Consider the following 15676-nt stretch of genomic DNA (forward strand, 5'->3'; position numbering starts at 1 on the left):
TGGAGCGCCCGCCCGGCCCAACTCCCGCCTTCCCGCTTCAGGCGCGTGATTAATATTCAATGAGCCTAGCTTCGCTGCTGGTTAGTCGGCGGGAGGTGGGGAGAAGGCGGGTCCTGCGCGCGGGAGCCCGCGAGCCGGGTGGGGAGGGCGTGTGTGGGGGGGCGGTGGCGGCGAGGCGGGCGCGCGGGATGGAACACCGAGACACCGACGGAATGCTCCGAATTGCCACATAATCCCCTGGAACGGCCGCGCCGATCGCCATTGGCTTCTCCCTTCTCCCCGCGCCGCCGTCTCCCACCTTGGCCTCCCCGCCTCCCTCTCCGCCCGCTGCCTCCCGGGCTGGGGGGGAAGCGCGAAGCCCCACTGCAATGGAGCCCGCCGCCGCGGCTACGGCGCAGCGACTGCCAGAGACAAGCAGAGAGGACCGGGCTCCGGCTGCGGTGGCGGCGGCAGCGGCAGCTCTGGCGGCGGCCGGGGGCGGCCGGAGCCCGGAGCCCGCTCCGACCCGGGCGGCCCCGAGCGGCGGGGCGCGGGAGGAGGCCCCCGGCGAGGCGCAGCCCGGGCCGTTGCCGGGCAGAACGGGAGGCACGGGTCGCCGGAGGCGGCGCGGCGCGCCCCAGCCCAACGCTGGCGGGGCTGCCCCGGGGTCCGGGGCCGGCAGCGGCGCCAACTCCCTCCTGCTAAGGAGAGGGCGGCTAAAGAGAAATCTGTCCGCGACCGCCGCCGCCTCGTCGTCCTCGTCCTCATCGTTGTCGTCCTCGGCCGCCGCCGCCTCGCACTCCCCCGGCGCCGCCGGCCTCTCCGCCTCCTGCTCGGCCTCGGCGTCGCTGTGCACCCGGAGCCTGGACAGGAAGACGCTGCTCCTGAAGCACCGGCAGATGCTGCAGCTGCAGCCATCGGACCGGGACTGGGTGAGGCAGCAGCTGCAGCGGGGCTGCGTGCATGTCTTCGACCGCCACTCGGCCTCGACCTACCTGCGCCCCGTGCTCTGCACGCTGGACACCACGGCTGGCGAGGTGGCCGCCCGCCTGCTGCAGGTGGGCCACAAAGGCGGCGGCGTGGTCAAGGTGCTGGGCAAGGGACCCCCCGACGTCGGCCCCCGGAACGAGCCCGCGGAGCCGCGGGACCTGGGGCCACCCCCGGGGAAGAGCGGGCCGGCTGCCGTCGGGGCCCCGCCGCGCGCGCCTCCTGCCGACCTGCCGCTGCCCCGCGGTCCGAGGGGGTGGACGCACTGCACCTCCCGTGTCAGCCCCGCGCTCTCGGATTCCAGCCCCGGCGAGCCCAGCACCCCGCGGCCCTTGGACGGCGCGGTCGCGGGCCCGGTCTCCGACACGGAGAGCTTCAGCCTGAGCCCCAGCGCCGAGAGCGTGTCCGACCGGCTGGACCCCTACAGCAGCGGCGGCGGCTCCTCGTCGTCGTCCGAGGAGCTCGAGGCCGACCCGGCTCCAGCCCCAGCGGGAGCTCCGGGCCAGTCCTGCCCGCCGGACCACTCTGCACCCACCCGGCCCGGAGCGGATGCCCGGCCGCCTTCCCCGATGGCCTCCCCGCCTCTGCTGCAGCCAAAAGCCCCGAGAGCCGTCGACTGCCTTGACGGGGCCACCTGCGATCCTCCTAGGGAGGAAAAGGCGGCAGCAGCCGTGGCCTCTGGCCTCCCCCAGGCGATCCCGGGTGGGACCAGGGCGATCGCTGAGAAGGCGCCTGCACTGCCCACCCTTTACGTGCAGTTCCACGGAGAGACCACCCGGCGCCTGGAGGCGGACGAGAAGCCATTGCAGATCCAAAATGACTACCTCTTTCAACTGGGATTTGGGGAGTTGTGGAGGGTGCAGGAGGAAGGCATGGACTCGGAGATTGGCTGCCTCATTCGCTTCTATGCAGGTAAGGAAACCACTTGCACTTGGACGTGTGGGGTGGCAACACTTTCAGGTCCCGAAAAAGGAGTCAGGTCGGTGTCTGTTGGCCAGTACACGCTGGTCCTCGGCGCTCTTTGTTATTTCTTTACAGCGTTCACGGTGCTAATCTGTGTAATACTCAGTTGAGCAATTGTTCGGTGCGCGGGTTTGGCCAATCTGAGGGCTCCGAGGTTGGGAAGCCCTGTGGAGGAGGTGGCAGGGCCACCAGGAAGTGCTGCAAGCAGAGACTCCTGACAGGGGCGGTAGTACATGTAACAATGAACCTGTTGGGTTTTGTGGCAGTTTGGGATTTCAGGTAAACTGTCACGTGCATTTAATACCGATAGAGGAAAATGGCCAACAGAAATGCTCGAATACGCTCTCTCTACATTGTCCGCTGTTGGCCATTTTAGGCGTCATAGACCCCCCAGGAGCTCGTTACTTGTCAACTGGTGCACGTTCAGCTCTCTGCCGTGTTTCTGTGCCCACTTAGTCCTCCTTAGAAACTTCACAGATGGGATCCTTTTAGTGATACTCCCCCCCAGTGCTTTTATGCTTTATTACAGTTTCCTCTGCAAGTTTGATTCTTGCATCAAAAACAGTTTTGTCTATTTCCTAGTTCCTTCATTTCTTTCTTACAACCTTTATAGCCAGAACTGACCATTGCAGTGTGATTTGCAATTGAGATTAGAGTAAGACTTTAAGTGGTTAATATCTCTAAAATCCTCCTCGTTCTTTTTTCAGTTCTAGGTTAAATGTTTTAAAAATATTCTACTCTTTACTTATTCCAGCTTTATTGAGATATAATTGACATATCACATTCTTGACTAAGGGTGACTAATATTTCTCCTTTGGTGAAAGACTTGACCAGTAATAAATTAGGGAGCCGCAGATCCTGGTTGTTATATTTGAGCTTTATAAGTTGTTTGCATCCTTTTCTCCTTCTGGTTTGAAGAATTAATTATGTTCTTAGTGATAAGGAATTTTAAAAAGTTAGCATAACAATATTAAATCAGGAAAGTTAAATCTTCCCCAACTTTGTTATTCTAGGTTGTGGAAAAATAATCAGACTTGTAACTAATCAGTAGCCATTGTGCTATTTAATTATTTCTGGTCCAACTTGTGTCAGTTCAGTCAGTTTGAATGAAGAAAGAAATCTTTATCCCACATTGAAATATGCACGACCGGTAACATTCCTGTTATGTTACTCTGAGTTTCATTGAGGTTTTTCTGTAATTTAAGTGGATTTCTGGTAGATTTTTGCCTTATAAAGAAAACCATGTCACAATATAATAGTATTTGCTGTTTCTGAAGATAAGATCCCAACTGCCTGACGTACCTTTAAAGTTTATGGGGCCTGGAAAATAGGTGGCTTTATTTGTTATGTAGGAGTGACAGTTATATTGTTTTCTCCTATAGCTCATCTACTATGCAAAATTACAAAAGCATTAAATGGTACTCACACTTATCATGAGAATATTTTATTAACTTGAGAATGATAAATACCCATATAAACAAACTAATATATATGGAATATATTAAACATTATTGAACATATTTTACATGGGAAGAGCTCTGCTCTCTTGTTTTCCTCATGATTACTAGTAGATATGTTGGTCATGATAAATGTTAATGGGAAGTTTTTGGGTGTCATGGTCACGAAATTTTAATCTTGGATTTCCCCTAGATTGTCTCTTGAGGTGTGTCTAAAATACTCTTAAGTGAATGATACACAATATTTTTTTTAACATCTAAGTATAAAAGTGACAAGTTATATTTCTGGTGAATTTTTGTGGTCTTTTTGTTTTATTCATGAAAAGCAGTAATTGTCACTTCATTCTGAACTTATTTACTGTATTTCTGTATACACACCATAAATACATATATACTTCTCCGTATACGCTCATAAAAATAATAGGGAGCCACACACAGTATCCAACCTGTTCTAGAATATGAAGCCAGTGTACAGGTGTCTAGAAGGAAGATGCCTGGTTGTTATAAAGATGTCTAATTGCCTTTTTAATATACAAAGTTTACCTTATTTTAAACCTATATTAATATTCCAAACATCAGTTGCTAAAGAACAAAATTGAGCAAAAATGAGTCCACTTGAACTTTTGCAAGGAAGTTGATAAACAGAAGAGCCTTGTTATTAGGTGGTCTCACTTATTATGTGTGGGAACATTGTCAGGACTTCACATGCAGCAAAAGTTTGCACCACGCTGGAGGAGATTCCTAGAAATTACTCCTGTGTTGCAATGGAATGTAGGACACACAACTGGAAGGTGTTACATTTTGGTAGTAATTCTTTTGGAAGAAGAGAATTAGTGTTTGTTTTAGATGACACCCTCTAAGAGGGTGTTGTACGCCACATTTGCGTTTATAATTTAATATGTAACTTACTCTTGAATTTGTCGCTGAATATCTTTTTGTTTATACTTGTACTTGGAATTAAGGATAGAGTAGGAAGTTATCTTTGAACTTTTAGAATATCTTCCTATGTTTAAATTGAGCATGTTATGTGCTGTCTATCTAGTTTATTTAGTCAGCTGTGTTTTTTGAGAAGTTCTAGTTTGGCCGAGAACTTTCATTCTCTTGAGGGTCACCTTTCAATTAAATTTTAGTATTTATTATCCCACTCAAGTTATTTTTAAAAGGCTTTGAAAGCCATTTGTGGTTGCTTTGAATATTTAAATATTTATTTGGGTAAAGTGAAATGACAGTCCTTAAGGAACTAGAAGGTATTGGACAAAAAGTACTCATTACGAGGTTGTTAATGAAAATTTATTTTGAAAATTGTTATTGCTCCCACCAAGCAATCTTTTTTTTGTTGTTGATTTAAAATATAAAAACATTTAAATGGCTTTCTCTGAAGTTACTTGCCTTAAGTATGGGAAGTATATTAACATTTAATTTCCATTCAAAATCAGTTATCTTAAATTTTGCCTTAGAGTAATTTGAGATTAAAAAAATTCAAGAATTTAGGTTTCTCAACATAACTTATGGACTTCAAAAAACTCACGAGCTTGTGTTTTGGAGTTTGAGTCATTGATGAAGTGCAGTATTAAACTATATATTTTTATAGTTTTTACTTTCTACCACCTTTTATACTTTAGTAGTCTAGCTATTTCAGTTCAAATTTTAATGGTAGGAAAGGAGTTGACGGAATGGAGAACACAGCCACTGTGCCTAGTGAATCTTGGACAAGATATTTTTATGTGTGACTTCTTAGGATTGCTGAGAATGATCTCCTTACCCCTCTCATATGTCTTCTCTTTTTCTCTTCTGGGAATGATCAAACCTTACATGGTTTCCTACATGCAAACCAAGAAGGGGTGGTTCGGCATTAAGCTGTAATATTGACAAGCAGTCTCTTATTACTATAATTACAGCAGTATTGAGTAACGTGGTATGAACATGTGACACCAGTGTGTGTCTGAACAGTCCTTTTAATTTTAAGAACAAAAGGTTTAACTTTGTTTTTTATATTTGTCATTTTTATGTAAAGTGCATGATCTTTTCTTTTGTAGCTGGTCTGATGACGTGTATTAACATGTTGGGTTTTATTTTCTTCAAAAATCTTAAAGGGCTTTCACATAAATTATCTCATTTGTCCTTGCAAAGACATTATCAAGGAGGAGTCTGTGTCAATCCTCTTTTCAGATGGAGAAACTGAAGCACAGAGAGGTTCCACTCTTGCTTGTGGTTTTTCAGTCTTTGGCAGAGCTGAGAATAGATTAGCTTTGATATTCTGTTTTGCAATTCATATCACTTTCCATGAATCGATGCTGAATTTCATTTGCACTTGAATTTTCACTTGGTTAAAAGCATTCAGAAAATATGCTATTTTTGTTGGTAATGAGGTGATATTGTCCTCTAGTCCAAAGTGGTGTTCGTTGTGAAATGTGGAGGGTTCTATTTTTGTCATGCTGCCTTTAAAAACATAAAGAACCAAGACTGGCAAATAAGTAGACAGGTTAGAAAGAGACTGAAATGTTCTAAAATAAATATCCTGGTTGCAAATAGTCATACTTGCATTTAAGGTGATACGAAATAAAGTTTACCTAACAATTCTCTATTTTCTTATTCATGCATGCCTCATTTTTTAGACTATAAATCTTCATTGGCTATAGAGAATTAACACTTCATCTCAAAAGTGGATAACTTGAGGCTAGGGGTGTGACAATACAGTTCCTTTAAATCATAGCTGTACTTAAAAAGTTTTGGGAAAAAAAACTTATTATGAAAGCTTTTCTATTTTAAAACAGAGTTATTTGTACTTTAGTGATCAGTACTGCTTTATTGGTATTACTGTGTTGTTGTACAGTTTTTATAGTTTATATGTTATATAGTGGTAGAGAGTTAGCTGTTGTCCCTGAATTTCATAGTTATTCCTAAAATGGGGTATTTGTGCTCATTGAAATAATTGTAGGGAGAGGAGATGGGTGTAAATGAGTTTGTAAAGTTTCTGTATTGAAATTTGTATCTTTTTGTTGCTATAAGATTGTTAAATCAACCTCCTTAAGTGATTGGTTATTCAAAGATTATTATTTTTAAAGTGTAAGGTGTTTTTGTTGTTTTTTATTCTCTTTCTCTTTAGAACCCTGAATTTGATTTATCGGTAACATAACATTCATTGACATCGTATGTGATCCAAGCCTAGCATAATACTTGGCATTTTAGTTTAAACATTTGTTGAGTTGAATTTGTGGAATTTTGTTCAGCAGCTGGTGGTGCGTGCCCTGATTCTTCAGCCTTCCATGCTGTTTGGGTCACCAGGGAAGTGTTAAACACACATACACATAGGCATTTCTCTAGTGGCAGGAGATTTTAGATGTGCCACATACTATTAATATCTTCTATTTCACGTGAGTGAAGCTCTATGTGGACTTTGAGACAGCAGTTCTCAAAGCTTTCTTAGGGTTAACAGGTGTTCCAGCCTTCCACCCCCTTTTCAAAGGCATATCTTACTTCAACTTTGAGATGAATTTAATGAGGCATCTGTCAAATGAGGCATCTTAGATTTAATGATTTTGTTGTGTGCCAGGGTTGAGCACAGTTCAGTCTCTCTGGACTAGAGAAGGGTTTAATTGTACTGTGAAAGTCGAGAGATCCTGAAGCACTCAATAGAAACGCTTTTCCTTTACAGACGCCTGACATTTTGAAAAAGAGAAAGAGATGTTATCAAAATGTCCCAAACAGTCTGGGAAAATGAAGCCTTTAGAAAAAAAAATCCCACCTCTGAAAGCTACTCCACCCCTTTAATCCCAGGCATCTGGTACAACACTGGTAATGAGGGGTTTTGAATCTAGCCTCATGTTCCTATGCTTCTAAGGCAAACCTTTTTCTATACTTACCTTTGGTTTTCTAAAGATAGTATAATTAAAACAAAACCAAAAAATTGACCATGTGGATTCTTTAGACATAAGGTATTTATAACCTAAGACTGTGTGACTGCTTGTGTTTGGGTTTGTATGAAACTTCAACTCTAGGCTTTGGAAGGTTTTGATAAATTGAAACTCAGGAATCTGAAATGAATAGACTTTAATGATACTTCTATTAAGAAACATTCGGATATTTGGTTAACTATGAAATAGCAGCTCTTTCAAGTAGTGTGATACTGTACTTCGGAATTAAGCATAGTGATAGTTACTGGATTACTCAAGTGTTATTACACTTTGATTTAGAGATGGGATCGTTTTCTTACATATTATGTCTACATACAGGCTGGGGCAAAAGTAGATTTACAGTTGTGAGTATGCCAAACAGAGTTTATTCTTATATTATTGTTTGTTAATTATTATATTAATTTCATATAAACAACTGTAAACCTACTTTTGCCCCATCCTGTGTAATATATATGCCTGGTATATCTTGTAGTGTGTTAAATGAAACAAAGCACAATTATCCCAGAATGCCACATTCATGCTGAAATAATTGTTTTCCTGTTGTATTTTTACATTTGAGATTGCCTTGATACATTATAAAATGCATTTAATGATGAAGTGTGTTGTTGAGTTACAAGTCCAGTGGCCTTTGAATTTGGAACCTAGAAGTACTATTGCAAGTGGATCCATATACTCTATTTGTAGGATGTACATATTTTATTTTATTTTTTGTAAATGTTAATACTTTACCAAAATCAAACAAAAGTCCAGATTTTGTGTCATATGCTTTTCCAAATGAAGTTTATAAAAGTAAATTAGTCTTATTTCTAGTTACGTGAAAGCATTCAGTTGAAGACTGAATAAAATTTTACATACGGAATTTATTGGGAAAAAAAACCCTGTGTCATTCAAGGGTAAATTGTAATTTGGTTTTGGACCATTTTAATAATGAGTGAAAAATCTAATTAGAAATTTTAAGTTTTTAGTTAGTTGATTTTTCTTTCTTTTCTCTCCATTCTTTTTAAGAAGGAAGAATTTTGTATTTGTTGCTATTTCTACTGACTCATACAACTGATAAAGAGCAGTTAGAGAATGAGTCTTTTCCTATATCTGCCTCTCATAATAATATGTTAGAATGTTTGGGCTCTCTTTTCAAATGTGAGGCATGTTTTTAAATACAGCAAAAGAAAATACGATCTGTAGTCATTCCCACCGGCTATTTAATAATGATCTGGATTTTACAATCAGTCCACTTCTAAGACATGTTTCAAAGAACAAAATTTTATATACAGAACCAGTTTTTTACCTTTATTGTCTATTATGACAAATATATTCCTAAGGAATTCTGTCTTTGTTCCCGTCCATGTATTTTGAGAGCTTGTCTGGCTGTATCTTAGTGCATGAATAAGTGCTACATTATGGTTCTTGAGTTTGGCTGCTGTTTCCCAGGGTCAGGTGAAAGTAACCTGTTCTCTTCCAAAACAACTTTGGGGAAGAATTTGTACCGTTTTATCTCACACTGACTGAGAGAAAATGGTCTGTCATTTAAAAAACTAGTCTGAGAGTTGGGAAACGTGGTATGACTTTGGGCATTTATTTTTTCTCCTGGCATTGCTTTTCTCCTCAGTAAAATGTTGAGCATGAAGTAGAAGGAATCTAAGACCTCTGCAACTAGAAACGTTCTGGGGCTCCATTAGATAGCCTACTCTTCAAATTAGAGCAGCGATTTTCAACCTTTTTCATCTCATGGCACATGTAAACTAATAATTAAAATTCGACAACACACCAAAATATATTTGTTGCCTATATGACAAAAATTAAAAAAGGTATAATTTGATTCATCACACTGGGCAGCCCTTGTTGTGTTGGCTGTTGTCATATTTTTTTATTTTATTTGACAATCTAAGGGAAAAGAGGTCAGTGCCCCTGACTAAATAGTTAGGTATTGCATGTTTTAAAAACTCTTACATACAGCATACTGGTTGAAAATCTCTGAATAAGAAGGACTAAAAGTTGTAGTTTCTGAAGTTTTGTAATATCTGTCCATGGGTTTAAGAGAGTCCAACTTGCCTTTTCTCAGGAGAAAGGTTGTCAACCAAAGCAGACCACCTTTTTGGTGTGGATTAGACTGACAGAAGAGATAATGTTTGATTCACTCTCTCCCTGCCAACCCTTACTCTTAAAAGTGGACTTCTGCATGGTAGAGGTGAACTTCAAGAAATGCATTCTTTTAAAAGTTAAAGTAAGAAACTTTTCTTATGTTGACTTATAAAGCAAGATACTTTCATAATCCAGTTTATAAAATTTACTATAATAACTATTTGAGGGATCCAAATGTGCAAACTTACTAGTTTAACTTTCTTTTTATTCATAGAGAGCTGTGTGCTTGTCTACTGGGCCTAGAGTCAGTAGGAGAAAAAGAACTTGAAGAAAATGGCATTTTTATATTATTATTTTGACTAGATCACAAAATTTAGGATTCATAGAGATTCTAACATCTGCTGTTTTTATAGATGAGGAAAGCAAACCCATAGAATAAGTGTTGGGTTCAAGATGGAGTCAGTCTTAGAATTAAGATAACAGCCAGGATTTGGATTATCAATCCATTGTTGCTGCCCCCCCCCCCTTCCTCCCCACACACACTTGAACCTCTATACTTACTATCTTGGATCCTCCCGTATATTTTAGTATTCAAAATGAAAGTTTAAAGTTTAAAAAAAGGAGTGTGTTTCACACATTTGTGGTTTCTCTAGTCAAAGTGTTTCTAGTTGTTTTTTTTTCATTCTAATCAATACTTTTGAGAGGTTATATATCACTTTGACAGATTATAAAGGACGGCTTCTAATGGAACAGTTGGATATTTTAAAAGTATGGAAATGTTGGGAAAAAACAATTGCATTTTAAAAAATATTTGGGAGAAATATTTAAGAATAGATTTTGAAAAAAATTCCCATTCAGACATATGTTCATTGAAAAGATTCAGTATTCATCATATTCTTTATTTCAATTTTTATTTAAGGAAAAGAATTTAAATGTACATATTCAGGTACACATACACAGTTCTACTTTTGTATGATGTAAAAAATCAGAACAACTCAGTTTAGTAATCTTTGAGCTTTTGTTTGCTGGTTTTGGAAGTCTTTACCATGAAATCTGCTATTGCTTTGAATGTCTGTTCTCTCTCTAAAAAGGGGAGAGAGGGAGAAAGAAATATCCTGCTCCTGTTAGCAAAAAGACAATATGTGAATATTTTTTAGGGGTGAAAGAGATTCTTTTTTGTATTAAGTTTTAGTTTAATTGAATCATTTACCTTAAATGAAATTTTAGCTTCCCTTATCTACTGAGTCAATTCTTCAAAGATTATTCATTTTTTAAATTTAAGTATACTTGGTATACAATGTTCAGGTGTACAGTGTAGTGATTCAACAGTAAGTCTTGTAGTCATCTGTCACCATACAAACTTAAACTTATCACAGTATTATTGATTATATTTCCCTTGACCTTCTTCACCCATCCCCCTACCCTGCTCCCCTCTGGTAACCATCAGTTTGATCTGTTTTTTTTTTTTTAATTAATTAATTAATTTTAGAGAGAGAAAGAGGGAGGAGAGAAATTGATTTGTTCCACCTATTTATACATTCATTGGTTGATTCTTGTATGTGCCCTGACTGGGGATTGAACCCGCATCCTTGGTATATCAAGACGACATTCTAACCAACTGAGCTACCTTTAAAGGTTTCTATGAGTCTGTTTCTCTGTTTCTATGAGTCTGTTTTTATTTGTTCTTTTGTGTATGTCTTTTTTTTTTTAGATTCCACATGTAAGTTAAACCATATGGTATTTGTATTTTTCTGTCTGACTTATTTCACTTAGCATAGTAATACTCTTTAGGTCCAGCCATATTGTTACAGATGTTAAGATTTCAAATATATCTCACATCTTCTTTATCCATCTGTCGATGGAAACCTAAGTTGCTTCCATATCGTGGCTATTGTAAATAATGCTGCAATGAATATGGGGGTGCATATGTCTTTTTGTATTAGTGTTTTTGTTTTCATGGGATAAATATCCAGAAGTGGAATTGCTGGGTTGTATGGTAGGTCTATTCTTAGATTTTTTGAGGAATCTCCATACCGTTTTCCATAGTGGCCATGCTAATTTGCATTCACACCAACAGCATGCAAGGGTTCCCTTTCCTCCACAGCCTCACCAACATGTTATGTTTTGCACTTTTGATGATAGCCATTCTGATTGATGTGAGGTGGTATCTCATTGTGGTTTTGATTTGCGTTTCCCTTATAATTAGTGATGTTGAGCATCTTTTCATGAGACAACTGTTTATTTTTAATATGAGGAAGGGAACGTTTTTAAATGCAAAAGTACAAAGGGTAAAATTACATTGCATCTGGCATATAGAATATGTACTCCAGATGCTGAGACCGAGGAGACATTTCTCTTGATTTCTCTTAGAGAGGGGGTGTGGCTGGGGGCAGCTGGCATTCAGTTTTATATAATAAGGATCTCTCCTTGTGGGGAGAATAATCACTATAATTGGAGCAGACTTGTTCTCTTCCTTACACAGACCCCACTCACTTTATTGAGATGCCTGCTTATTGTAGTGGGTTAGAACCAAACCCGCATTCCCTCCAAGATATACCTGTACTTGATGTGAGTCCTTAACCTTCTGAAGGCTCATTTGTTAGAGAGAAAGGGAGGGGGAAAGGTGATAAAAATTAACTGTCTCAAAGAACTTTGTGAGGTTCAGATTTGGTGATATATGTGGAAGTGCTTTGTAAACTGTCAGATGTTAAGCAAATGTAGTGTGGTTTTATTATTTTTAGCAACAGTAAATTGCCACAAATGTTAATTAGAGCTCATTAGGGCTCATTAGGGAAGATGGGATATACTGGCAGACTGTCCACTTTCACTCATTCATTCATGATTCCTTTATCCAGTAATTACTGTGAATAGCTTTTGGTTTAAAGGTGACTAACTTGAATTTTCTAGGATCCCTTGAAATACTTACAGATTTGAGGGCAAGTTTGTGGGAACCAACAAGCAAGACAGCTTTGTATTTACAATACAAAGGTGGAAAGTGTCCTAATAGAGGTACACTGTTCACAGATTTCTGTAAAGCAGAGAGGGGTCTGACTCCACTGTGTGAATCTCCAGGAGGCCTTTGAACTAAGTCTTGAAGAACCAGAAGGGGTAATCAGAAGGAGTAGGCTGTTGCCGTAATTCTGGCAGCTGAATTGTTTGAGGAGCAACCCTAAATTAGTAGTTCAAAATCTAGTGAGACTGAGTTTAGGATTACTAATTCCAGTTTAATGCTTTAGATTCAATAGGTACCTTCTGTCTAGGCATCTAGGCCTTTTTATCCCCTTGAGTCTTTGGGCTCCATTTGGTGTTGTGGTTTGTGGGGGTTTAAGTTCTAGGTAAGCAAATTATAATTTTGCTTCTTTGAAAAGAAAATGCAAGTGTTCATATGTGTCAGGTTGCCCTGGATCCTGGCAGGGGGGCCTACAGTCCAATTGAAAGACATTCTCTTATGTCATTTTTTAAGACCTGTGAGAGTTTTGATTTCCTTGGATAAAGGAGATTTAAGGAAAAGGCTGTGTTTATCTTCTGGAGGCAGGTACTTTCTTTTAGTTTAGTGTCATATATAAACCACATTAATGTAAAATTTGGAAGTGGATCAATTGGTAACAATCAGGGAGTATTAATTTTAACTTTGCCCATTTACTGTCTGGCTCTTTGTTGATGAAGGACATTTTTAAACATCTTGTATGGATCAGGAGGAAACATAATTCTTGTGTTCATATAAGCAGAAAGAACTCTCTTATCTATGGCTGTAAAACCTGTACTACACCTATGGTAAGTTGAGTATTTAGTAATGGCCTATGATTATTTTTTGTTTGTTTGTTTTAAGTGGAAGGCAAGTATCTCTGAAATATTGTCTCATTTAGTAATATGATTGGCAACACTGGAAAAAGATCTTCATTTTGCTTTCTATGTTAGTTTTTAAGTTATGACAAGCACCATGGTAAAAAAAAAGTTATTCAGATCCTGACTGATTACAGTCATGCTTTTAATTCAAATGAAAATACTTCTAATTTAAACTAACCAACATTCAGGTTAATTACCTGCCAATGTGGATTTTCCAGTCATTAATTAGCACCTTTTTACCCTCTGTAACAAATTTTACAGAGACTTCAGTTGACTGATTAGAGCAATATCTATACCAGAGAAGATGATTTTCATGGGGTATATTAACAAAAAAGTTAGCATCAATCTAATAATAAGGACAATAGTTACTGGCCCTTGGGATTATAAAATAGTCAAAATCCATTGCTCTATAACCAGCTCATAAGAGGGACTTGTTTTGTTTGTTTTTTTTTTAAACTGGTATGCTCATCCAATTCTTTATTCAGATTTTTTCCCAATTTGATTTTCAGAAGGCAAACATTTTATAATATGTAGATTATTTTATAATATTTCTATTCTTTTAACTGTTTATAATATTAGAATATTTATTATTTGATGTAGTAGAATATTTATAATAGTTACATGTTTATAGACTTGTAACCCAGTTTAACTTTACTTTTGAAATATACAATGTCAGAGTAATACTGTAACTTGAGATAAAAGGTACAGATATTTTTTTCTTTTACATGCTTTTTTTTTTCTTCATTGATTAAGGTATTACATATTTGTCTTTATACCCCCCCCCCCCCCCCCCCGCCACACACACACTTATCCCCTCACCCCCCTGGTGTCTTGGTTATGAGGGACTTGGTTTTTTTAACCAAAATTTGAATGGTAATGTCTCATTGATACATAAATACATGTTAACAAAAGTTCTGAAAACATAAATCTTGGAGTTGCTTAGAAGATAATGTCATTCTGAAACTACAACACACAAAAGTCCTTTTCTGAGAGTAGAAAACATCTAACAGTACATTTGGGATGGAATTCATTGCTTCCTGCTTCTGTAGACATGCATAAGATTCCCCATCCCCACCCCCAATTAAACAACAGAACACAACAGTTAACACCTATTTTAGTTCTAAGAAACTGATTGACCCATGTGACCTTAACCTCCAGATAATACAGATGGATAAAGGGAGGTAGTGGTGTTCATTTATCTTAACACTAGAGGCCTGATGCACGAACTTTGTGCAAAGGGTTCGGCCCCCACCGCCTTGGCTTTGTCCTGAAGGTCATCTGGAAGGACGTCCGGTCTAATTAGCATATTATGCTTTTATTATTATAGACTGTCATAAGGACAACTATCCTTGTCCCCTTGTACAGTATCTTTTAAAAAAACAGTTGTAATAGTGGAGTGTAGACTAAATGAAACTTGTCTGTGGGAAACTGCTAAATGTAATAATTGGAGTAATACTTGTTAGGTTGTAGCTTTGTCAGACATCCAGTGAAAAATGGGTGAGCAGGTCATGGATATCTCAGGAAGGGCATAGAATCTGAACAAAGGAGGGGACCAGCGGGCATTTAGTACAGTTTCTTACCTAGCATAGAAGTCCGTGCTTCTATATTCCGGATTGACTGTCACCTGACCTCTGCTTGTTGACTGTAGTGGATCTGTGGACCAGCATCGTCAGCATCTCCTGGGAATATGTTAGAAATGCAGACTCTCAGGCCCCACTCAGACTTACTGAATAGTCAGCATTTCAACAAAATCCCCAGGTGATTAATCTACACAGTGTAGCTTAAGAAGTGCTAGCAGTGGACAATCAGGAGTCAGGGCAGTTGGAATTGGTGGAGGGAAACTTAAATTAGGAGCTTATGTGGTTCAGTGAATTACAGAGGGTCTGAACTAGAGCAGTGGAGGGAGGAAAGGAGAGATTAGACATCATTCTAGGACTCAGTAGCTAATTGCCTGTTTTGGCTATAGAAGCTCAAAGATGGCAAATTTACAGTTTGAGAGATGAGAGAATTCATGAAAGTAGGAAGCAAGAGGTTATACAGGGGATATCAATTCAGTAAAGCTTGAGGAACAGGCACTATATTACTTAAGAGTTGATGATACTAGAATCAATGAAGGCATGACTCCTGCTCTTGATGTTTACAGTTATTTAGCAGCAGAGGATGGTTTTACTGAGGATGAATTTGAAATGGTGATGCATGCTAAGCTGAGTGTAGCTATTCATTAACTGGTAAATGGACTGGTTTACCATCCCTCTTCCAGACCTCAGTGGGCCTTTTTGTTTTCTACTACTCACCATATGTGCGGTTACTCTCAGGAAGGTGATCTAAACATTATTTATTTACTTGGTTTTCTTATAAGAGCCTTTTCCCCCCACACTCAGAATAAATGCTGATGCTGGCTGTGGCCATGGACAGAGTGAAGAGGTCTGAAAAGAATGTTTATATTAAATT

At 39.8% G+C, this 15676-nt stretch overlaps 1 protein-coding gene across 1 annotated transcript in view; it reads left to right on the forward strand.

Annotated features, from left to right (window-relative positions):
• Nucleotides 1-368: 368 nt before the first annotated feature.
• PHLPP1 (PH domain and leucine rich repeat protein phosphatase 1) overlaps nt 369-15676 on the forward strand; it is a gene marked incomplete at its 5' end in the record, with an annotated part of 204807 nt that continues 189499 nt past the window's right edge. Inside the window, one exon of the mRNA XM_081096661.1 lies at nt 369-1878. Coding sequence (XP_080952787.1) covers nt 369-1878 — 1510 coding nt within the window. The remainder of the gene's footprint in view (nt 1879-15676) is intronic.

The sequence above is a fragment of the Myotis nattereri genome (assembly GCF_964212035.1).
Source record: "Myotis nattereri genome assembly, chromosome: 8".
NCBI lineage: Eukaryota > Metazoa > Chordata > Mammalia > Chiroptera > Vespertilionidae > Myotis > Myotis nattereri.